This window comes from Ochotona princeps, chromosome 9, assembly GCF_030435755.1.
Source record: "Ochotona princeps isolate mOchPri1 chromosome 9, mOchPri1.hap1, whole genome shotgun sequence".
Classification (NCBI taxonomy): domain Eukaryota; kingdom Metazoa; phylum Chordata; class Mammalia; order Lagomorpha; family Ochotonidae; genus Ochotona; species Ochotona princeps.
Window position 1 is genome coordinate 67,975,859 of NC_080840.1, and position 24,779 is coordinate 68,000,637.

The window sequence follows — 24,779 nt, forward strand, 5'->3', positions numbered from 1 at the left end:
CAGAGAGCTACTTTCAAATTCTATTTAATTTTTCGATATGGTTTTGTTATCAATTCAACATACAGTTCATTCCAATGCTTGTTTGAATTCGATGTTTGTGTTGTTTGACTCAGACTTTTGAAAATGTAAATTAATGTTCAAGTTCAGACAGATGCACTAAGAGTCATTGCAGTGCTCTGAGCTCCGTAGGGTCCCACCGAGGAAAAATAACTCAACATGGGCGGAGCAGATCCTGGGAAGCCGAGAAGGCAGGTGTCCTGATTAGCACTGAACGTGTCAGAAGGAGCACAACCAGCAGCACCCGGATGCTTCAGTCAGCTTCTTGGGTTTTCTGAGAGCTCACAGAGGTGCATGACCTTATCTGCTAAACAGAAGGGACATTCTGAAGGCAAGATAAAGGTGGACAAGGCTTGCTATGAAAGAGAAATGAAAATCTGTACCCCCACCTAAAGGGGTAAAAGAAAAGAAGGTGAAGATTGTGGCCAGAGCCACAGTGAGTCAGGCTAAACCTCTGCCTGTGGTGCTGTCTGCATCCCACATGGTGCTGGTTAAAGTCCTGGCTGCTTCAATTTTGATCCATGCCCCTGCTTTCGGACTGGGAAAGCAGCGGAGGATGGTCCAGGTCTTTGGACCTCTCCACCCACATGGGAGGCCCTGAAGAAGCTCCTGGCTCCTGGCTTTGATTCTGCCCAACTCCAGCCATTTAGCCATTTGGGGGAGTGTGGATAGTGAAGCAGCAGATGGAAAGACCTGTTTCTCTTCTCTCTATAACTCTGTCTTTCAAATAAAATGAAGATAAATCTTTAAAAATAGAAGAATTTCAAGAATCCCAACATACCCCCAGAAATCTCCTTTGGCCTATTTCTTGTGGTGGTGTGAGTGTCGCCCCCAAACCAAAGCAGATGACCTGTCCATTTGCGATGCTGCAAGGAAGCCGAGAGAGATTTGGGGTCATGCTGCTGTAGGTGACAAACCACCTTATGGAAAGAAGGCTGAGAGGCGGAAGGAAACATTTCCAAGGGACATTGCTGCAGATATAGCTAAGGGAAAAGAGTGAAAAGAACAAGGAAAAAGAATATGAAGATGATGATGAATTAGTTTCAGAATAGCCTTTTTTCCTTGTCTATAAAGCATTTATACCCTCCTCACCCCATACATAACTCACTCCTTTTTTAAAAAAAATTTTGTTTATTTTTATTGGAAAGGCAGTTCCACAGTGACAGCGAGAGACAGAGAGCATATTCCCAAGTGGCCCCAGTGGCTGGAGCTGAGCTGGTCCAAAGCCAGGAGCCTCTTTCAGATCTTGCATGCAGGTGCAGGGTCCCAAGGCTTTGTGCTGTCCTTGACTGCTTTCCCAGGCAGCAGGCAAGGAGCTGGAGGGGAAGTGGAACAGTCAGGACACGAACCAGCACCTACATGGATGCTGGCATTTGCAAGGTGAGGACTTAGCCAGCTTGTGCCGGGCTCTACAATTAAAGTGTAAGATTCTATAGGGTTTGTTTTAAAACTGTACAGTGTCTTTGTATAGTGGTCTCTTGGTGATATTTTCTTTCATTTTTTAAAGATTTATTTGTATTGGGAAGTTAGATATACAGAGAGGAGGAGAGACGGAAAGAAAAATCTTCCATCTGCTGAATCAGTTCCCAAGCGGCTGCAACAACCAGAGCTGCACTGATCCTAAGCCAGGATCCAGTAGCCTCTTCCAGGTCTCCCACACAGGTATAGCGTCCCAAGGCTTTGGGCCATCCTCAGCTGCTTTCCCAGGCCACAAGCAGGGAAGTGGAGCTGCCGGGATTAGAACCGGCATCCACATGGGATCCTGGCATGTTCAAGGTGAGGACTTCAGCCGCTAGGCTACTGTGCCAGGCCCCAAATGCATTGTTTTCAGTATTCCTTATTCACTGCAATGAGTATCAGGAGTCCCTGTAGGATATTGCAAGAATTGCGTGGAAGGCAAGGGGAAAAAAAAGGGGAGGGGGGAGTTAGACAAAACACAGTCACTCTTCCCATCTTTGAACAAAGGCCCATGCCCATTAAGAATCTCTTTGCTTTAGTTGGCCCATATGTAATACTTTACCACTCAGCTTTCCAACTTTCCAGCCAGCCTCCAACCTACAGGCAGCCTGAACAGCAACGGCAGTGGGAAAGGGGGAGGGCATAGTTTCTGTTATTCGCCGGGAACCTAAAGGCCCGCTATTCCAGGTCAGAAACTCAAGGCGCAGGTCATGCCTGCAACTGGGGTGGAGGGTAGTAAGCCTGCCTGGCATCCAAGAAAATATGGCCTGAAAACTTACCTGGCTGCTTTGATCAGAAAGGCAGCACACATGGTGAAAGGAAGCTGCAACAACCGCACTTGCTTCCCTCACGCACCTGTCTAAGGAGCAGGACACACGGGGCCTCGGAGGCCCTTGTTTCCTTCTAGGAGTGACATCCAGTTCCTATGACCTGGGGAAGCTAGCAGGACAGCATGAGCTATAGAACGGGGTTGTGAGGACTGGGGCTTACCTACTGTCTCCGAAGCCTCATTTCCTTGTTTCCTGGGACTCACAACCCTTTCCTCAAGGGAATACTGAAATGATCTTCAGGAGAACATGTGGGTGATTGTCTTGGCTAAACCCCTGGCCTGGTAAGCCTTCACTAAGTAGTGAAGTTATTTTTAGGTGGTGGTGATTATCCGTTGTGATTAGTTTTGTGTTACACCTGTCACCTTCCTTACCATCACTTCTCTACCAGCATCCCTGTCTCCTCCCAATGGGACAGTCCCAGGACTGGGTAACTTGCTTAGTTCCTGGACAGCCTGCCTCTCCCTGGTGACAGCCCACCAGGGCGGACTTCGCCATTGCCCCTGCCGGCACGCCACTGCCCTCTGGGGCCCGAGGTCGGGAGCGCCCTGGCCCCTGGTGCCAGGGCTCCTGCTGCAGCTGCCCGTGTCCCTCAGTCCCCGCCCCAGCCTGGCGGCCGCCCGCACACTCCACTCCCTCCCAGCCTGTCCTTGCCTTGCCACATCTTCCAGAGCCCAGTACCCGGGGGGACCATGTCGAGGATCAGCTGGGGCTACCTCGAGCACAACGGTGAGTGTCTGTCTCTGTCTCGGCTCGGGTCGGAAGGGGTCTTTGTGCAGGGGCCGGCGAGGGGCTGGCTCCACGGACCCTGCGTTCTCGGATCGCGCGTTGCTGGTCCCACTTCGGAGAAACTTTTTGGTTCCCCTTTCAACTGAGCCAGCGCTCCCCAAGCCCAAGGCAGGAAGCGGAGGGCAGCTCCAGTCGCTTATATAAAGGGGGGAGTCTTCTGCGGATGTTGGTTGATAGTAGGGGGCGACTTGCTGGTGAGTGCCCAGCCCCCCGGGTCTCCCCAGCCACGGACTGTCCCAAGTAATCAGCTCTGTTAAAAGCTTGGAGATGAGAAGTCTGATGACACACTTTAATGAAATGAGGACGAGTTCCCGTTCAGTCTTTGAATAACTCACTATTCACTGAGGAGGGACAGTGTTCAAAACTGTATTGAAGAAATGTTAGCAACTTGCGTGTTGCCACTTAAGGTTTGTTTGCCTTCTTAGCAACCAAAATACTGACAATTCCTTACGCATTAACTGTAAAGCGTGGGCACAGCTATTGCAGTTGACTGCTTCTGTTGGTGGCTGGAACACTTCAGCTTCAGTCCGGGAAAAGAAGTTTAATTTTATGTTACTTCTCCTGATTTCTTCCTCTCCACACGCATGCTCCCAGTGACTGCGAATCAGCAAAGTATTACTGAAATATTAGCACACTGATAAAAATAGGATTACTGATAGAGGTGGCAGTAAGATATGTATCTTGATTACCCCAAATCATCAAAAGCAAACCATTGTTCTTGTTTTTCTGTTAATCTGATGATCTCAAACTGTAATTACTCAAAACAGTTTCAAAATGACACCAAGTCTTATGCCCATCAAAATAAAGGCTAGAAATAATAATAGTTCCCTCTATGTCCCCTTGATTAGCAAATGTCTTATTGAAAAGGACTGTACAAATTTTAAGTGAGGTTTGTGTCCACAAAAAATTTTTATTTCTAGTAGTATGTTGAAGTTCTGATTGAGAACTTGTGAATTTAACAATGACAGTACATGAAATTAGTGCTTAGCACTGAAAATTGTTATTTAGGTGGATTTCTTTTTGACTAGAGCCACAATTTATCATCTTACATTTTGCTGATGTCTTTATTTTTATGGGAAAGGCAGCTTTACAGAGAGGGAAATGCAGAAAGACCCTTTATCTACTGGTTCACTCCCCAAGTGGCCACCATGGCTGGCTGGAGCTGAGCTGATCCAAAGACAAAAGCCAGGAGCTTCCTCCAGGCCTCCCATGCAGCCGCAGAGTCCATGGCTGCAGGCTACTCTCCACTGCAATACTAGGCCACTAGCAGGGAGCTGGATGCGAGGTGGAACTGGCACCCACATGGCAGCCTGAGCATACAAGGAGAGGATTTAGCCACTGAGCCATGGAACTAGTTCACATTTGGTAATGTCTAATTTGTGTTTTGGAAAACAAACCTCAGTAAAAAGATGAATATTTCAGTGGGTAATGATTGTTCATTAATAAGACTAGGAAATGTTGGCTTCCATGAAGCTCATTTTGAGAAATTAAAAATATCCATCTTAAACCATTAATAAGGAGTACATGTATATTTCAGCTAGAAACTGTAGGGCCATTCTTTCTTTAGATGCAGTAGCTTGCCGAGCACCACCCCTTGAAGTAAGTAGGGTTAAGTTTGGCAAAATCTTATTGGAAATGTAGTGTATTCTGAATAGGCAAGTTTTGTTGCAGTTTTCTTGTTTAGTTGCTGGCAAACCCAGTAATTTAACAGATCAAAGGAAAAATAAACTGAGAATAGTTTTACTTATAAATACAACAGTGGAGGCCTGGAAGGAACCCCATCTTCACAAATAACTCACACTTCTTCCAGTAATCTTTATCATTTTACTGATGTGTGTGGGGAATGTCACATCACTGAAAACAATATGAGTTTGTATAAACTGACTAGACAGTATTGGATATTTGGTGCAAAGAATCAGTAATTTTTTCTTTTTTTTGCTTTATTTTGGTTTGACATTCTGAAAACAGCTGTATAGGACTGGACATAGGAATATAAAAGAATCAGAAAGGAAGAAGCTTTGAATTTCAAGAATGTCAACAGCATGTTGTGATACGTGCGTTGCGTGTTTGAAGTCTATATCTTATTAGATTTACTCTTACTTGGTGGCAACGGAACAGAAATTTTTTGAGAGACAGCGAGTGAATCCAAAAATGTGAATGAAAATGTTTAATGAATATGGAAGCATGCCTTTTATTGTCATATTTTTAAGCCAGGAGTTTTGGTTTTCAAAGAACTTTGGCTTTGAGTCCGAAGTGTCAGAGGCACAGAGGACAGCACTGAACCAGAGTGTGTGGGTCTGTATTCAAGCTGTGGCTTTTGGTACCTGAGTGTATGTGAAAGACATACACTTCAAAAACAGAGCAGTAAACATTGCTGTTAGAGACTGAAATGGTTGATGATTGCAGTGTACTGCATTTGAATAAAATTGCACTCTAAATTTTATCATTTTAAAGTGTTTATTGTTGTTATAACAGGTGTTTGGTTAGGTGGCATGTTGTATTGTTTTAATTAGAACTTCCTTTCTGCAGAAAAAGTGGTCAGTGCAATAGGGAAACGATTAGCAGCTCCGTGTCCTACTTCCTGGTGATAGCAGTGCAATTGCAGGTATAGTAGAGAAGAGGAAATAAGAGCCTCCAACGTATAAAATGACTCACACCTCTGGAATACCTTATAGCTTACACGAAGCTGCAACTTTGCTTTTGATTTTGCAAAGTACAGCTTGAATAGAATCTCCCAGAAAAACAAAGAAACTGGACAAGGGAATGGTGCGCTTACTGGCTTGCCTCAGTTTGCTTCTGATGAGCCCGATGTGTGAACCTGACTTTTTGAATATCAGATTAGGATGATAGCTGTGCTATGTGTTGGGCTGGTAATGTAGCATCGGCATAGTAACCACAGAAGTATCATCTGAAGTTTAGAAACATATTGCAACCAAATTCTACTGCATGCCAAAGGTACAGTAATACTAGGGTAATTCAGAAAACTTGTAAAAAAGACACATTTATTTTGGTGCGGAAAAATTTGAAATCAATACACAGTTTTCTCATACTATTTTTTTAAGATTTATTTATGTTAATTTGGAAGGCAGATTTTCATCTAGAAGAGAGAGAAAGAGAGGTTCTTCTGTTTGCTAGTTCACTCCCCAAATGGCTGAAATGGCCAGATCTGAGCTGATCTGAAGTTGGGAGCCAGGAGCTTCTTTTAAGCCTCCCATGTGGGTACATCATCTCTGCTCTCCCAGGCTGTAAGCAGAGTTGGATTAGAAGTGAAATAGGGGCCTGGCATGGTAGCCTAGTGGCTAAAGTCCTCACCTTGAACACGCCAGGATCCCTTTTGGGCACCAGTTCTAATCCCAGCTGCCCTGCTTCCCATCCAGCTCCCTGCTTGTGGCCCAGGAAAGCAATCGAGGACATCCCAAAGCCTTAGGATCGTGCACCTGCATGTGAAAGACCTGGAGGAAGCTCCTGGCTCCTGGCTTCGGATTGGCTCAGCTTTAGCCATCGCGGCTGGTTGGGGAGTGAATCAGTAGATGGAAGATTTTCCTCTCTATCTCTCCTCCTCTCTGTATATTTGACTTTCCAATAAAAAATTTAAAAAATCTTAAAAAAAGAAGTGAAACAGGTAGAACATGAACCTGTATCCATATGGGATGCCAGTCCCACAGGGCAGTGTTAATTTGCTGTACCACTGCACTGGCCCCTCTCATAATTGTGAAGGAACTTTTTGAAGACCCTTAGTGTGCATGTGCACAGATTACAACATTTTGAATCCATGGGAAGATAAAAGAGAATAATAGAAGAAAGAAGCAGGAGGAGTGAGCAGCATTTAAAAAATATTTATTTTTATTGGAAAGGCAGATTGACAGTCAGGAGAATGAAAAATCCTCTGTCACTGGTTCACTCACCAAATGGCCACAACAGAACTGAGCTGATGCTGAGCCAGGAGCTTCTCCTCGGTCTCCCACACGGGTGCAGGGTCCCAAGGCTTAGCTGATGCTGAGCCAGGAGCTTCTCCTGGGTCTCCCACATGGGTGCAGGGTCCCAAGACTTTGTGCCATACTCCACTGCTTTCCAAGGCCACTAGCAGGGAGCTGGACAGGAAGTGTAAGACATGATGTGGCACCTATAAGGGGTCCTGGTGCTTGCAAGGCAGAGGGTTAGTTAACTGACCATCGCTCTGGGCCCATGGAAAACATTTTTAAGAGTAGTCTTCTTTCTTTTCTCTGTTCCTCTCACTTGTCCAGTCTTGTTCTCTGGAATACAGCACATTTTTTTAAATGTATTTTATTATTCGGGTACAAAGGGTCAAGGGCTACAGGGTGAAAGTGGGTAATACCATTGTTTCCACACTAATATTATAATTTTTCCCTGTATCTGGGGTTAGGGAAGTAACAAAGGGAAAACCACACCCAGCCTCCCACCTATCCCAGATCCCCAACGGGAGGCACGCTCCGAGGGTCCTGCTCAAACAGTTTTGATAGTTCATCAGTTCTGGATTGCTGCCAATCTCACAATTCAAATTGCAATGAAACCTATTCAGAGTCCACTGGCTGATAGTCACTTCATGGTTGGGGCTCTAAGATCAGCAGCTCAGTTGGAGGGATCTCCAAAGAATCTTCATCTGAGATGATCCCAGGCATGATTCTTGCACGAGTTTGCCAGTACAGACTCCAACACCGTCCGTCACACCAGTCAGCTTATGCACTTCTGGTCGTTGCGATTGCTGGGTCCATTCTGTTTCCAGCCCTGTCTTCCTCATGAACCTACGGGTGTTGTATTCCAGCTCGATCCTACCCACTTCATACTTGGTCCTCACGCAAACCAGTTGGAGCTGCAGCCTAGTTGGGGCGACTCCCCACAACCCCCACCGGTTCTGCCCCCTACCCTGGTTCCCATGCTTGCCAGCATGTACCGCAGGCTTGTCCAGTCTGTCCCACACCCCATCTAGCTCTCGCACATGTCAATGGGCACTGAAGCCTAGTTCAACCCAACCAACCTACTATTCAGCCCATACACCTACTGGCAGGTGCCTTTCTGTCTAGCCACCCCTGCCTCTGTCCTGGGTTTCGTGCTGTCCAGTGAGAATGGTAGCCCCGAGGGAGGTGCCCACTATTTCCCTTGTAGGCCACACCCACTCCCAGATTATGCACTCTCCAGGTGGTTCTGGCATTTGACTTGACAGAATTAGCTCCCAGTGCCATCCTCTGCCAGCTAATGCTGTGGCTAAGTCCAACGAACCCTCACCCACTCTAATTTTTGCTTGAACCAGTGGGAACAGTCAGCCCACCGTGGCCTTTCCCTTATCTAGCTTAAATGAGGCCCACAGGTGTTATAGCCCTGCCTATTCTGATCTGTCCCCATACCGACTCATGCTTTCCAATGGAAATAGTTGTCCAGCAGGGGAGCCCACATTCCCCTGTCAGCTTTGCCTCCTCCCCCTGATTATCACATGTGCTGTTTGGGCACTGCAAACACATCTGGTACGGCTCATCTCACCTTGGCATTCCTTATTGTGTACTGGTTTATGTCGCAACCGAACCTAGCTTAACCCACACTCTGTTCTGGTGCTCGGATTCGCCAGTGGGTGATGTGAACAGGCTCAGCCTGGTCTGCCACCAACCCATGCCATGTGTATGCCAGTGGGTGGAGTACAGCACATTTTTGAAGCTGAGCCTGAGTCTCATTGTTTTCAGTGGTGGATTATACTGTTGTTTTTCATTTTGTTAGATTGGTATTTTTGAAAAATACTTTTTAAGATTTCCATGATCTGATGGTTGAAAGGCTAGTTCTATTGTGAAAATGACTAGGGCAACACCTCATACCTCAAATAAAATAACTAGTCTTGTGAAAATACTTACATACCTATGTAATGCAAAAATCTTGTGCAGGGGGATATTGTTATATTACTTTTTAAAATCTGGGGCACAGTGCACTGGGTTCAACAGATATGACAAAATTTACTTAGTCCTTTCTTTTGGTCTTCCATGTTTAAGGTCCTATTCATTGGAATGAACTCTTCCCTATTGCCAATGGAGATCAGCAATCCCCGATTGAGATTAAAACCAAAGAAGTGAAATATGACTCTTCTCTTCGACCTCTTAGCATCAAGTATGACCCAAGTTCAGCTAAAATCATCAGCAATAGTGGTCATTCCTTCAATGTTGACTTTGATGACACCGAGGACAAATCAGGTTGGTTGGTAGTATTATGCATTTTTGGTGAGGAGTGAGCAATTTGGATGATGGATCCACATTCTTATCTTTCAGATTTTACCTAATTTTTCTTTTTCTTTGGTAAGCGGTAAGAAACACAAAGAAAAGTATATTCTGTAGCACACCACTTGGGTGGAGTAGTTCACGGATCAACTCTGAGCGCTCCTAGTCCATCAGCCAGAGGGCTGAAACCCTCCTGGATCTTGGAGTGTTCCTTCAGTTGGGCTGATGGGTACCCCCAGGTTAGATAACCTGAAGAGAACTGCTCCTTTACATTTTAACAGGCCCTTACACGTGGATGTGAAAATCTGATGACGCCGGATATGTCTCTTTCCGTTCCATCTCCTGATCTTTTTAGAACCGGACAGGATCTTTTCTCTCTAGGAACCTCACTTGATTAGCCCTATCTTTATTTTGTCCTATAACTGAACTTTCATACTGTGATGAAACTGCCTGTTGACTTCTCTGTTTTTCTACTGACTTAATAGCTTACTGTGGGCAAAAGACATATTCCAAATTTTTATGCCATTTGTCGTTTCCTCATTTCTTTTATGAGCATGTTATTTGGAATAGATTTTATTTTAATCTTAATGTAAAAGTAAAGGGGTTATGTGGAGAAATTATTACTTATTTTTAAACATAAAATGTAGACAGTGCTGGGCCTGGTATAATAGCCTAGTGGCTAAAATCCTCATCTTGCATCTGCTGGGATCCCATGTGGGTGCTGGTTCCAACCCTGACTGCTCCACTTCCCATCCAGCTCCCTGCTTGTGGCCTAGGAAAGCAGTAGAGGATGGCCCAAAACCTTAAGACCCAGAAGAAGCTCCTGGCTCTTGGCTTTGGATCGGCTCAGCCCTGGCTGTTGCAGCTACTTGGGGAGTGAACCATCTATGAGGAGGATTTTTCAGTCTCTCCTTCTATTTTATAGAACTGCCTTTCCAATCAAAATAAATAAATCCTCCCCACTAAATAGATGAGAACAGTGGTACTTACCTAGATTGGAAGGTGTGACAAATAAATTGACACTTTCAAATAGAATTATTAAGGATATTTTTCTGCCATTCTTCATTTTGTGTCATATTTAGATGTCTTGTTATAGATTGCCTCAGTCAGTTTTAAGCAAATCTTAATATTTTGACTCACTTTTCCCCTTCTCTGTATTTTTTCAGAGGAGCGTTGCATCAGGAGAATGATCTTTGCAATTAGATGTTGATTATAAGCCCAGTTTGGATGGTTCGGTTGCAACTGTGGAGCCCAGATACTCTCAGATTCAGGCAATCTTCGTGGCTTCACTAGGCAAAGCTGTGGTAATCAGGCTTTAAACCCTGGGCTCAGAGCAGGCTTACCAGAGATTAGCATCATTCTGGGATGTTTCCTTTAGCAATGTGTGTTTCTTTGTATCACTTTGCTTTCTCCAGAGCCAATCTGTTTGCACCTTCTCCCAAAGTCAATTCCACCTTGGTTATTCAGGCTTTCTAATCTGCTTTGTATCTGTGAAGGAATGACTTTGTGGGCCAAATCCAGTCTTATTACGCAATGCATGGGGATAAAAGGACAATAAAGCTGTTGTTGTCTGTTCCTTCGGAATGGCATTTCATCATCACCTATCCAGATTAGTTACATTATGTAGTGAATACAGTATCACTTAGGGAAAAATGACTTTTAAGTAAACTTGTATGTGAATAAACTTGAAACTGCTTAAAGGCAGATAAAATATTTTAGCCATTTGCACTTGAAATATAAATTATACATATTTTCTGTTGTAGTTACTGTCCTAGGAGATGGTATAGAAAATGAAACAATAATTTTTTTAATTACTATTTTTAAGGAAGTGAAAGAAGATGTCCTAAAGCTTGACTTACTGATCTCTCTTCTTTTTTGTTTTTCAAACACTTCGAAAATAATTGTTTATTGTAAAGCAATCTAGACTCAAATCAATTGAAATGACGCCCAGTCTTCCAAAGAAGCTTTACCACATATGCTCACATTTTTCTTTTTTCTTTTTCTTTTTGATGATGATTACGTGGTTGAGCAGGGTGAGAAAGATCGAAGGTAAGGGAAGAGTGGGTGAAATCATTGTTTCCAAATTCTCTAGCTCTTCTTGTCTCTGAGGGAAGGGGAGAAATAAAGGGAGAAACCAGACCCAGCCTCCCAAATGTCCCAGTGCCCAGGGATGGGGAACCGCCATCCGATATCAACCCAGGGTCCCACATGTTCTGAGGGTTCTGATCAAGTTCTTTGGATAGTTTTGAAATGCTGTCTGTTTCAGCGATGCATGTGTGAGGCAGCCCTCCCAGTGTGCATTGGCTGCCATAGTCGACCTCAGGTCTCCACTTACCCAGATTTTTGCTGTCATCGTTTGCTGGGATAGTTGTCCAATTTGTTCTGTTTTCCTTCCTCTGCTATATCAGTGGGCTTCCATATTCTCTCTGTGCATCAGGTTCTGTGTCCACTATTCTGCCATTTTTACTTGCAGGCAGGCCCTAGGACCAAGGACAGGCAACCCAAGCCCTGCCGGATCCCCCACCCCCAGGGTTCCCAAACATGGCACCCACTGTGCAGGCAGGCCCCAGTACTCGGGCCAGGTGACCAGAGCCCTGCTAGATTCCCCACCACCAGGGCTCACGAACCCAGTATCCACACTGCAGGCAGGCCCCAGGACATGGGCCAGACAACCTGAGCTCCCTGGATCCCCCTCTCCTGGAGCTCATGAAACTGGTACCCACTGACCTCAGGCTGGCATAGATCATGTCACCTCAGCATCCACTATCACATTGTGCAGCCTGGCTCAGTCCAGCTTCCTGGTGTGATTTTGCCTAATTCTGTCTTTTTGTATGTAGAAAACTGCATATGCTTATACTTAATGTCATTTGCTTCACATATAGGACACTTTCTTCTTGGCCATTTTTAAGATAATATTTACGTGATATGCCTAAAGAGGAGAACAGTTTAAGCCAAATGGTTGTTAAGATTCAACAGCAGTAACAACTTCGTCTGGATATTGATAGATGTTTAGTAATACTTGAGGAGTATTCATCACTCAGTGATTCCTTATTCTCCAAGATCTATTCAGGATGCTCAATAAAGATTTATCAGGAGACAGTTTGAGACCAAGTTTTCCATTAAGAAACTCTGTATACTTAGATGGGATCCTGTTGTCATAGTTTCAGAGATCATATTTATTGTGGAGCAATAGTAAAAATGTGCTTTGCCAAAGAAAGAAAACTATGACGATTTTTAAAAAAAGAGTTGATGTGATTATCCTGTTTTGCTATTTCTTCAAGAATATATAATTCCAGTATAGGAGATGAGGTTGATTTATAATTTTTTTTAAAGAATAATAAGATCAAGATAATAATAGTGGGTAACACATGTATTATGCCATTACAGGCAGTAGATATGTGCATTACATTTAATTTTTGTTCTATTTTTGACAGTAGGAGGAGGTCCTATGAATATCCCCAGCTTGTAGAGATGAAGACAGATGAATTAGTTTGTGCCGCATCACACATTCAATAAAAGAGGGTGTGAGCCCAGCTGTTCTAGCTGCTGAAACCGTGCCCTAACTATGATGCTGCCCTTTGCATATGATATGTCTTTCCATATGATATGTGTTTGCATATGATATGCTTACTCAAAGAGATTGGCTTGTCCTTAAACAGAACAAGTTATTGCCTTTTAGAATTCTTTGCATATGATAAGTCTTTGCATATGATATGTCTTTGCATATGATATGCTTACTCAAAGAGATTGGCTTGTCCTTAAACAGAGCAAGTCCTTGCCTTTTAGAATTCTTGTTCTCCTGTCTGATTGGGTGTCTGCTCTGGTTTGGATGTGGTTTGCCCCTGCCAAAACTCAAGCTGTATTGAAGTTGAAAGGTGCTTGGGCCTGTCAGAAGGATTCGGGTTATGGAAGCCACACACTCAGGGAGAGATTGCTGCGGTTTCTATGACAATGGGTTGGTTACCTGGAGAACAGGCTAGTTCTGGCTTCCTTGGCTCATTTTCTTCCTCGCACACAGATCTGCTTCTCCTTGCGTATGCTGGCTTCCCCTTCCCTTTCATCATTTTGTGTCTCAGCAAGAGCCCCTCAGCAGCAGCTGAGCGGATTTTGTATCCAGGATTTTGTATCTCCAGGATTGTCAGCAAAATAAACCTCTTTTCTTTATGAGTCAATCACCCTCAGAAACAAATATAGATCTTCTGTGGTTTTCCAGTGTTTCACCAAAGTTTGCATTGTGAGCTTTATAATCTTCTAAAATGTCTTGTCTACTGTTGTCCTATACTCACTTAAAAGTTCTATTCCTGCTAGCAAGCTGAAGAACATATAGGTAAAAAACCTTCTTGGAGGATATTGTTGTGGCAGCACATGTAAATGATTCACTTTTGCTAATAATTTAAAGTGTGTTCCTGTCTAGTTCTGCGTGGGGGCCCTCTCCATGGAAACTACAGGTTACGGCAGTTTCACCTTCACTGGGGTTCTGCTGATGATCATGGCTCCGAGCACGTGGTGGATGGAGTGAGCTATGCAGCGGAGGTAAGTCATCAGACTCACTCCACACAGTGCGATCTTAGGGGGATGGGGAAGAGCTCTGGAGCCCAAACAGATCCTGAGCTATCAGAGTAATTCAGTGTCTACCAGTGCTTTATTCATTCAATGTGAGAAGCTTCAAATGGGGCCCTTCTGAGCCATAAGCTAACGTTGGAGTTTAGGTTGTGTGTTCCCATTTTAGAAATCAGTAGGGCCCGGCGGCATGGCCTAGCGGCTAAAAGTCCTCGCCTTGAAAGCCCCGGGATCCCATATGGGCGCCGGTTCTAATCCCGGAAGCTCCACTTCCCATCCAGCTCCCTGCTTGTGGCCTGGGAAAGCAGTCGAGGACGGCCCAAAGCTTTGGGACCCTGCACCCGCGTGGGAGACCCGGAAGAGGTTCCTGGTTCCCGGCATCGGATTGGCGCGTACCGGCCTGTTGCGGCTCACTTGGGGAGTGAAACATCGGATGGAAGATCTTCCTCTCTGTCTCTCCTCCTCTCTGTATATCCGGCTTTCCAATAATAATAAAATCTTTAAAAAAAAAAAAAAAAGAAATCAGTAAATTAGGGGCTGAGTGCAATGGCTCAATGGCTAAATCTTTGTCTTGCATGTGCTGGGATCCCATATGGGTGCTGGTTTGTGTCCCAACTGCTTCACTTCCCATCAAGGTTCCGGTTTGTGGCCTGGGGAAGCAGTAGAGGATGGCCCCTGTATCCAAGGGAGAGACCTGGAAAAATCTCTTGGCTCCTGGCCTCTGGCTTCAGACAGCTCAGGCCATTGCAGTCATTTGGAGAGTGAACAAGCAGATGGAAGGTTATCCTGTCTCTCCTTCTCTCTGCAAACCTGCCTTTCCAAGTGAAGCAATAACAACAGCAACAAGCAAACAAAAAAAGAAATCAGTAAATAGGAGACTAAAGAGATTAGATAACTTATCCAGCTAGAAAACATTGAGATAGGTCTAAATCTGGTTCTATCTGAAATCAGATGACCAAGTCTTTCTACCATATCTGTTGTGTCTTCTGAAAGACAAATGAGAAGGGAGAGAAAGATACATGAGAGTCTTTAGAAGTTTCATGGAAAATATGTGTTATGAAAACAATATGCATGAATTTAAAATTTTTGTGCCAAAATACATTTATCTTCTAATCCCATGCTTACACAAATCTTTTGAAAAATCTTAGTATTTGTACTTTAGGCCCAGCGGTGTGCATATTTGGTCATGTACAAGTATACACTAGTATACAAAGCCCATATTAAGTTAACAATAGTAAAAGGCAAAATTCCACTTAAGAAAAAAATACAAAGTCATAAGCTCTGCTAAATTCTTCATTTTCTCTACTTTTGCAGATAAAAAATGTAATCTTTGTTAGTTTTCAAGTCATTGGCGAAAGCATAACACATGAAGCATTCATTGATTGTTTTTCATTGGGATTACTTTTCACTAATAATGCTCTGCTTTCCTTAATCCTGTAGCTACAGAACAAACTGTAACATGTTTCAAGTTTTAATATGATTAAATATTGTTAATACCCAACGTCATCACAAGATAAAAGTGAGTTTTTGTATGACTCAGCCAGTTCTATTCAAGTGAAAGTAATTTGGCTGTGAGTTGTCTAGGCAAGACACAGCAATGCTTCCCGGTAAATATGGTTTTTTTGTTTTGTTTTGTTTTCTCATAGTTACTCAGCTATGGATTTAGATCCTGTATAGACCTGCTTTTAGAGAAATCCAGGAAACAGAACTCGTTTCCAATTTTATTCTTCCTTTCAATTGTACTGGTTGCTCCATGAGACTGTCATTCAAAATATCAGTTTTGCCAACTCAGTCACTACCAGTTTGCAAGTTGTTTCCTGAAAAGGAGCCTCATGTATTGAAATTTACAAGAGGCTCACAGTCCTGACTTGCAGATCCAGGATGCCTTTGCATGTAAAACTGCAAATAAAAACCGAACTGGAATTTGGCAGTGTTTCTGCATAGGTATGTGAGGATATTTCTTGCTTCGCTGATTTATATGTTTACTCATTCACTCTGTAAGAATTCATTGAGAACCAACCGTGTCCCAAATCTTGGCACAACTTACTCGTGCTGTGTTAACGGATGTGCACGGAAGTGTTAGGGTGGCCCAAGTCTTCGGAACTCTGTAACCCAACCAAGGCTCTGGGTTAGAGATTGTCTTTCTATGGAAGAGACTTTTAATCTCAAATCTGAAGTATAAAAAAAGTAGTCAGGCAGAGGGGAAAATGTATGCATTTCTGTATAAAACCAAAAGCGAGGATTGAGGGCAGGAAAGGGCATCACATGATTAAAGATCAGAATGACCTGTGCGATTAGAGCTTGGAGAGCAAGACTGGGATTAAGAATGAGGGAAAGGGGCCCGGTGGTGTGGCCTTGAATGCGCCGGGATCCCATATGGACCCTGGTTCTAATCCCGGAAGCTCCACTTCCCATCCAGCTCCCTGCTTGTGGCCTGGGAAAGCAGTTGAGGACGGCCCAAAGCCTTGGGACCTTGCACTGTGTGGGAGACCTGGAGGAAGTTCCTGGCTCCTGGCTTTGGATCAGCACAGCGCTGGCCGTTGTGGTCGCTTGGGGGGTGGGTCATCGGACGGAAGATCTTCCTCTCTATCTCTCCTCCTCTCTGTACCTCTCTACCTCTCCTTTTTTCTGTATATCTGACTTTGTAATAAAAATAAAATAAATCTTTTAAAAAAAGAATAAGGGAAAGAAGTCAGTGATTTGAGATAGGCAACTCAGGCTGGCATAGTGCTGGACATAGACAATATATAAGTAAATGCTATGTGTTGAGCTCTTTGGTGAAATACTTTTGCAGGGTGAGTGAGGTGTTAGTAAAAGATTATTCAAGGGATAGGTGAATTGAAATTTAATGACAACCAAGCACTATGAAACTTGCTAGAGTTTCCCAGGATGTAAGAAAAAATGCTCTAAGGCAGGAAGGAGATTGGCATGCCCAAGAAAGGAATGGTGTTGGATTTGTGAGATTGGAATTAATGGGAAAGTTTTGAATTCTGTCCCAGAGAGGCAAGCAGAGACCATGCTACATTGGGAGTTTTTTGGGACTAAGTTTGAGATTAATTTTGAACGGAGTGCTAGGAAGACAATGGAAGTTTGAAGCAGGAGTACATCAGGTTTTATGTTTTATAAACTGTAATTGACTACTGTGTGAAGAAGAGGCTGTTTCTAGGCAAATACTGGAGCAAAAGAGAAATTATGCAGTAATAGAAGGAGTGTAAACATGTAGTGATGGTAACGGAAACACAGGGAAGATGGAAATGAAATTAGCTGGGCAGATACCTCATATGTTTAGCAGATAAAGTCAATGGCATTTAAAGAAGAAAAGGATTTTGGAATGGAGGAAGGAAAAAGAATGCTAGAAACATCTTGAGATTTTGGCTTGAGTGAGCTAGAGGGGCTATGTCGTTTGTTGCTGTGGGCACGCTGGAGGAGGAGCCCAAGGAGCGGAGCAATCAACGTTCTGTTTTGAGTATGTTTGGCTTCAAATGCTTATTAGGCCATCTAGGCTCATGTTCAAATAGGTCCTTGGATACAGTCTTTTGTTTAAAGGAGAAATTGGTGCTGAAGATAGTGACATTTGGTTCCAACTACCTAAGAATCCTTTGTACTCAGCCTTAGGAAGGATTCCAAGGTGTTAATTAGTTTTTCTAGACACTTTTCTGCCCAAGTTCATTAATGCTATCAAGCTATACCCTCTTATAAAATGAAAATAGGAAAGAAATGAAGAAAAACCATCTCAAGCCGCAATAGACCCATGTATATGTATCTATTTGTCACATACATCCACACACACACACACACACACACACACACACATATATATATAAAGAGAGAATAAAATAATTTGAATCATGAAAAATTTTGTCTTAGGAGTTATGCATCTAGAAAAACTGAACTAGCAGTCCATGTGGTATTTGGAACATTATTGGATGACAGCTTTTATAAAAAAACATCGTAAGTATATTAACTATGTAGTTAATTGTGAAATTGTGATTTCAACATTCATGGTAGAATTCTGGTATAGCATTTGGAAGAATCACTAATGTATCATTTAAAACTACCAAAGTTGAATAATTTATTTAGAAATTGTTATTCAATAGGGAAAACCTTATTTCTATTTTCTTTACTTTTTTTTCAAAGATTTATTTATTTTTATTGGAAAGTCAGATACACAGAGAGGAAAATCTTCCATCTTCTGATTCACTCCTTAAGTCGCTGCAATGGCCAGAGCTGAGTCGCTTCAAAGCCAGGAACCCAGAGATTCTTCCGGGTCTCCCACACAAGTGCTGGGTCCCAAAGCCTTGGGCTGCCCTTGATTGCTTTCCCAGGCTACAAGCAGGGAGCTGGATAGGAAGCAGGGCCTCTGGAATTAGAACTGGCACCCATATGGAATCCTGACACATGTAAGGTGAGGACTTTAGCCACTAGGTTACCATGCCAGGCCCTTTATTTCTATTTTTTTAAAAAAGATTTATCTTCATTTATTTGAAAATAAGCCTTACAGAGGGAGAGGGGGGAGGTATACAAAAGAGCTTTCATTTGTTGCTTTATTCCCTAAAAGTCCACAACAGCCAGGCCGAAGCCAGGAACTTCTTCTAGGTCTTCCACATGGGTGCAGACACCTGAATACCTGAGCCATCTGCTACTGCTTTTGCAGGCTCACTAGCAGGGAACTAGATCAGAAGAAGGACAGCCAAGAATCAAACCAGTGGCCCAATGGAGGCTGTCATGGCAAGTAGTGGCTGTATACGTTACTCTACACGCCTACCCCCTTTTCCCACTCTAGTGTTGGCTGCGAAAACCTGCCGTCCAAGTCACTTCTACTGTAACTGTTAGGAAATGTGAGTTTGTTATTTATTTCTTTGAATTTTGTATACAAATGTTAATAAAGGTGAAATAATATCAGTTCCATGAGCATATTGCTGCCAGTCAAGCAAGGTATATAAGAGAGAGAACTCATAAAAACAAACAAAAAATGGATGACTTTCTTGATCTAGTTTCCCATCATATTTCAAATCGTTGTTGCTGTTTACCCGGCAAAAAATGATTATGTAGAGGAGATATATATCTCTCATTAGTTGCAGATTCGTTTTCTAAAGAAGTTACTATACATCTTTTTATCTCATCAATGTCATTTTTTAATTGTGAACTGCTGTGTTGGCACAGAGCCTAAAACAACTTTTAACATTCATCTCCTCCCTGACAGTGGCATATCATTTGTCTCCTGTGAGCAGGTGAATTTCATTTCATCATCCAAATGTATTCAGGTTTCTTTCCTCCCCCAGCTGTCTCACACCAATTTGGAACGTGGTATGACAGGAATCACCTTTTATATTTTCTGTCTGAATATCTCAGTCTTCCCTGAGTGTTTGTGGGTGCTTTATTGTTGAATTCATAATAATTCTAATCCAACCAGAAATGCCCTCATATTGATTGCTTAGGAGACATAGAGCTATACTTATAATATAAAAATAAGAAAACATTTCTAAAGATAGTAACATCCATCATAACAGCAACAAAGATAGTTCGGGCATGAAGATCCATGTAACTGTGCCTTATGTGCCAAAAGGATTTGTTAGAAGATGCTATTTGTTAGACTGTCACTATTATTAATAAAATATCCAAGAGAAGCTATTTATGAAGGGAAAGCATCTTTTTCTTTTTAAAAAAGATTTATTTATTTTTATTGGAAAGTCAGATATATAGAGAGGAGAGACAGAAAGAAAGATCTTCTGTCCACTGATTCACTCCCCAAGCAGCCGCAATGGCTAAAGCTGAGCCAGGAGCCTCTTCCAGATCTTTCACACGTGGGTGCAGGGTCCCAAAGCTTTGGGCTGTCCTTCACTGCTTTCCCAGGCCACAGGCAGGGAGCTGGATGGGAAGCACTGCAGCTGGGATTAGAACCGGTGTCCATAAGGGATCCTGGCATGTTCAAGACGAGGACTTTTAGCCACTAGGCTACTGTGGCCGGCCCAGAAAGGTCTGTCTTGTCTTGCCTTGCCTTGCCTTTTCTTTCTCTCTTTCTCTTTCTTTTTCTTTTTTTCCTCTTTCTTTCTTTCTGTATTAGGGAGGATAGAGGAAGAGAGAGAGAGAGAGAGAAGAGAAGAGAAGAGAAATGGAGCGATCTTCCATTTGCTGTCATCCATAGGAGCAGCAGGTGACAGCTTCACCCACTATACCACAGTGGAGCAGAGTGGAGGGAGAATCACATGGTGAACCAGAAGCAAAGTAGTTCATGTCTGTGTCATGCTTCCGTGTAAAGACACCAAGATGAGATCAAAGGAGCCCCAGATTAACTTTCCAATCTAACCCACTTTTTAAAAAGTTTATTTATTTATTTGAAAGGCAGAGTGACACAGAGAATGGAGACACACACACACACATCATTTGCCCACTGTTTCACTCTTCAGATACCTTAACAGCAGGGTCTGGGACAAGCTGAAGCTAGTAGCCTAGCCAGGCACTTTCTGCATGTCTGCAAGAGGATAGTGGGAACCAGTACTTGAGGCATTGTCTGCTGCCTAGCAGGTGTATAGGAGGGAACTGGATTGGAGTGCAGTAGCTTGGACCGAGACTGCTAGCCTGATGAGAGATGTGCACATCCCAAGTGGTGGCTTAACCTGATGCACCATAATGCTTGCCCCCCAAAGCATTTTCTAAAGGCTCCAAATTCAGATTCCCATAATTGGATCAAGCCAGGACCCAATCAGTACGAGCAATCCATGACATTGGAGTTTAACCCTGCATGAGTTGGGGAGCCAAATCTTGTCAATCTACAGCAGAATTAATATTTCCTGTCAAATGTGTGGACACCGTGGCCAGTTTTTGTGACTTATGATCTTGGATAAATCTTGGGTGGTCACATTGCCCTTTGGCTGTTGAATTTGTCTTTCTTTTAAGAACTCTACAAAAGTGATCTTCTGCTTTATTGTTTTTCTGCTATCTTTGACAAACCTAGAATATTTAGGACAGTTGTGTTTTGTTAAGAACAGTTGTGTAAGAGTAGAGTTGTAAGGTGGTGAAGTCTGTTTTCTGGAGTTGCTTCCTTCTCTTACCTGTGTTTTCCCCTCCTCAGTAGCACTAGCTTGCTCTCACTTCCTTTCTCAATCATACATGGTTCCTAGACCTAAAAGCATTTTTTTTCTATTCAAACTTATTCTCAGTAAAAGATGTGAACATATTCATAAAGGTATTTATAAACATAGTAAATTTATAAAAATTAGGCGAGAGACATTTTAATCATTTTGATTTAATCATATATATGCCATATCTATATCAGAGCAATACTTTGTGTGACACAAGTGCATAGAATTATGATTTGTCAATTAAAATCTTAATGAAGAGTATGATTATTGCTTAATATAGTTATTCATATAGTCAGTCATATTTTCCTCTTATAAAAGGTCTTAAGCTATGGTGTGGTAAAATTTGGCACTTTCAAGAACAACTGAATTGTCTTTAGTGCTGAAAGGTATTGGTCCCTGAACACCTACTGTGTGGGAGATTCTGCACTCAGCAATGAGCCTGGCCGCACCTGGTGGACTCCACTGCCAGCTGTAAATGATTCGAGGCTGCCCCACTGCAGTCACTCAGGAACAGTGGTTGGAGTTTGTTGTGGCCAAACAGATGAGCAGAGTTCTTGGGGTGTTCTGAGTGGTGATACACAGACTTGTTAAGTGGCTGTAATTCTTCGGTGCTTGATTTTTAGTTTCTAGAAAAAGTATATAGGAACAGTCTATGGTTCTTGTGAAGAACACATTACACACACAGATGAATACACAGCATCAGAACATCCAAATGAATGCTATATCTGCACTTAGGTTTTTCAGGATGCTTTAAAAAGACCTTTAATTATGTGTGTTCTTCTCTTTCAGCTCCATGTAGTTCACTGGAATTCCGACAAATACCCCAGCTTTGTGGAAGCAGCTCATGAGCCGGATGGACTCGCTGTCTTGGGAGTGTTTCTAAAGGTGAGACTCCATTGATTTATTTTGGAATTGTGAACCATGTGGGATGAAGAGTTTGAGTCATAGAGTGAACATTATGCCACCGTTTAAGGTTATTTAGGGGATAGGGGAGGGAAGAGAGAACGGCAACCGACTCTGGATCTAGCTCTCATCTGGTTGTTCATTTCCCAATGTCCTCAGGTAGAAATTAAGGAGACAGGAGCTGAATTTTGGTCTCCCACGTGGGTGACAGGAACCCCAGTGCTTAAGCCATCACCTGCTGCATCCCAAGATAAACACATCAAAAGGAGGCTGGAATCAGAACTGGAACCAGGACTAAAACCTGAGCTCTTAGATGCAGAATGTGAGTGGATCAGTTGATGTTTTAACCACCACACCAAATGCCTACTTTCTAATAGTATCTTAAAATAGTAATAATTTTAAAATAGTAATAATTTTAAAATAGTTAACAAGTCCTAGGCTTAGCATTTCCCCTTTGATTTTAATATCTAATAAATAATTCAAAGCCCTGGTTTAGCAGGATTACTTGATGGTTCTTCTGATCGTCCATTATTTATGGGACTGCAGCAGCAGCAGCTTCAGTAGTAAGAATAATAGGAGCTGTAACAGCTGATGTCCTGAGAAGAAAGTTTCTTCTAGGTTCCTACTGATTACATAATATTTAGAGACACAAAACAGATTGAAGTTCAAGCTCCGGTTTCTTGAAGCACTTGTTTGTCCACAGCGGCGTGTTGTCACAACCCACTTTAAAAACACTTGTGTTGCCTATCTCTTTGTCTAATATTCCCATGTGGACAGACAACTATTGTTTTCACCACCACCTGGGGATGGGCTGGGCCTCTCAACTCCCGCTGTGATGGCATTCTTGCAGGGCGTGCACATTTGCCACGTTGCATACTCTGTGTGTGATGTAATTCCTGGGATTGGAACTGGGGGAGCAGCGGGTGGAGGCAGGGAGTCCTACGGACAGCAGCAGTTTGCTGACTTGGACCACCAAGTTCAGATGCAGCAACAAAAACCAGTAGGGCAAAAAAACCCCCCAAAACATATTGTAATTCTGAAGGAGGTGAAACCTGGTAGTTTCAAATCAGAACACTTCTAATGACCAAAAGAGGTATGGGGGCTGGGGAGAGATTGGTCCTAATGATAGATACATCACTTTAATTTGGGATCTGAAATTGATTTATGTTGCAACTAGATGTCTTCATCTCATATTTTGATGCCACCAAAGTAATTTTGTATCTGCAGTCTGAATACTTTTTAATTTTTTCTTTTATTATTATTATTTTATGATACATTTCCGTAGGCACTGGGATTTCACTTATGCCCTTCTCAAGCCCCTTTCCCCACCACTGATTCCCCCTATGTTATATAATAGTGTGATTCTTCATTCACAGTCATATGACCATCTTTGTGGACATGGACAATAGCAGGGAGTCCAGCATCCTATTCTCAAGATATAGTTGGCAGTTTCATTGGAAGTCCGTCTTTGATCTGGAAGTAGAGATGCATACTGCATTGTATTCTCACATCTGAAGTTGATAATCTCATTACACAGTTACTGTACATCCCCTTAAATGAAAAGCCACGATACAAAGTCAACAACAGGAAGAAAAATAGATATTTACAATGCCATGCAGCTCAATAACATGATACCGAATGACTAATGTGTCACTGAAGAAATGAAAAGGAAAATCAAAGACTTTCTTGAAGAAAATAGCACTATTGTATGATCTATGAGTCAGTGAAGAATTTAATAGGAGAAAAAAACATTTTGAAGCAATGAAAATTAAAACAAAACAGCAAAGTCCATGAGATATGGTTTCCGCTGATTTTTATTGGTGAGATCTGTCTCCTGTAGGCAACGGATAGATGGTTTTTTTTTTTAATTCAGTCTACTTATTTATGATGTTTGATTGATGGGTTTAAGCCATTTCATCCAGCGTTAATATGAATGGATAGTAATTTGGTCCTGTTATTTTAGCAATGGGTTGTTCATCATTTGATTTAATCTATTTTTATTTCCTGGGATGTTCTTCACATTTGCCTTTGGTGTTGATGGGTGCTATTCCTCTTCTCTGACAGATAACATCTTTAAGTATCCTTTGTAGGGCAGGTTTGGAAGAGGCATATTCATTGAGCTCCCCCCCTTTTTTTTCACTGTGGAAGAATTTTAATTAATTTTCAAAGACAAAGGAAAACTTTTCTGGGTACGTTATTCTGGGCCAACAATTTTTTCCTTTTAGGATCTGGAATATGTCACTCCATTCTCTTCTGGTCCGTAGAGTTTCCTCTGAGAGGTCAGCTGTGTGTCTGATTGCCATTCTTCTAAATGTCAATCAATTTTTTTTGCATGCATATTTAAGGAACTTTTCCTTATGTTTGATTGAAGAGAGCTTGATTATTATGTGTCGTGATGAAGATCACTTTTGTTTAACCCTGTTGGAGTTCTGTGCCCCTTCTGGATGTTGTTTCCCAATTCTTTCTCCAGATTAGGGAAGTTTTCCTTTATTATTTCACTGAGTACATTTTTAAACCCAGCTTCCTTTCTGTGCATTCTGGAATTCCCGTAACTCTTATATTTGGTATTTTAATAGTGTCTGTTAATCTTTGAATGCTTTTTTTTAGCTTGACCCAGCTCTGCTTCCAGGTTTTTGATTGCTTCCCCATTGTGACAAGAAATATTTTCCAATTCTGAGAATCTTCTGCTTCCTTCATTCTATTATTGAGACTTTTGACTGAATTTTTAATTTGCTATACTGTGTCCTTCATTTCCAAAAATTTGCCTTGATTTTGTTTCAGTGTTGCTATTTCCTGTGTGACATACTCCTTGAATTCCTCCAACTCCTGTATGTGCTTCTCATTGTTGATAAGAAGTTTTCTGAATTCTGTATCCCCCATTTTCTCTA

General features: G+C 42.5%; 1 protein-coding gene across 1 annotated transcript in view; it reads left to right on the forward strand.

Annotated features, from left to right (window-relative positions):
* Window positions 1–2,945: 2,945 nt before the first annotated feature.
* Window positions 2,946–24,779, forward strand: part of CA13 (carbonic anhydrase 13) — a 32,901-nt gene continuing 11,067 nt past the window's right edge. The window contains exons 1-4 of the mRNA XM_004588090.4: window positions 2,946–3,071; window positions 9,125–9,322; window positions 13,761–13,879; window positions 21,778–21,873. Of these exons, the coding sequence (XP_004588147.2) occupies window positions 3,035–3,071; window positions 9,125–9,322; window positions 13,761–13,879; window positions 21,778–21,873 (450 nt within the window). The 5' untranslated portion in view covers window positions 2,946–3,034. The remainder of the gene's footprint in view (window positions 3,072–9,124; window positions 9,323–13,760; window positions 13,880–21,777; window positions 21,874–24,779) is intronic.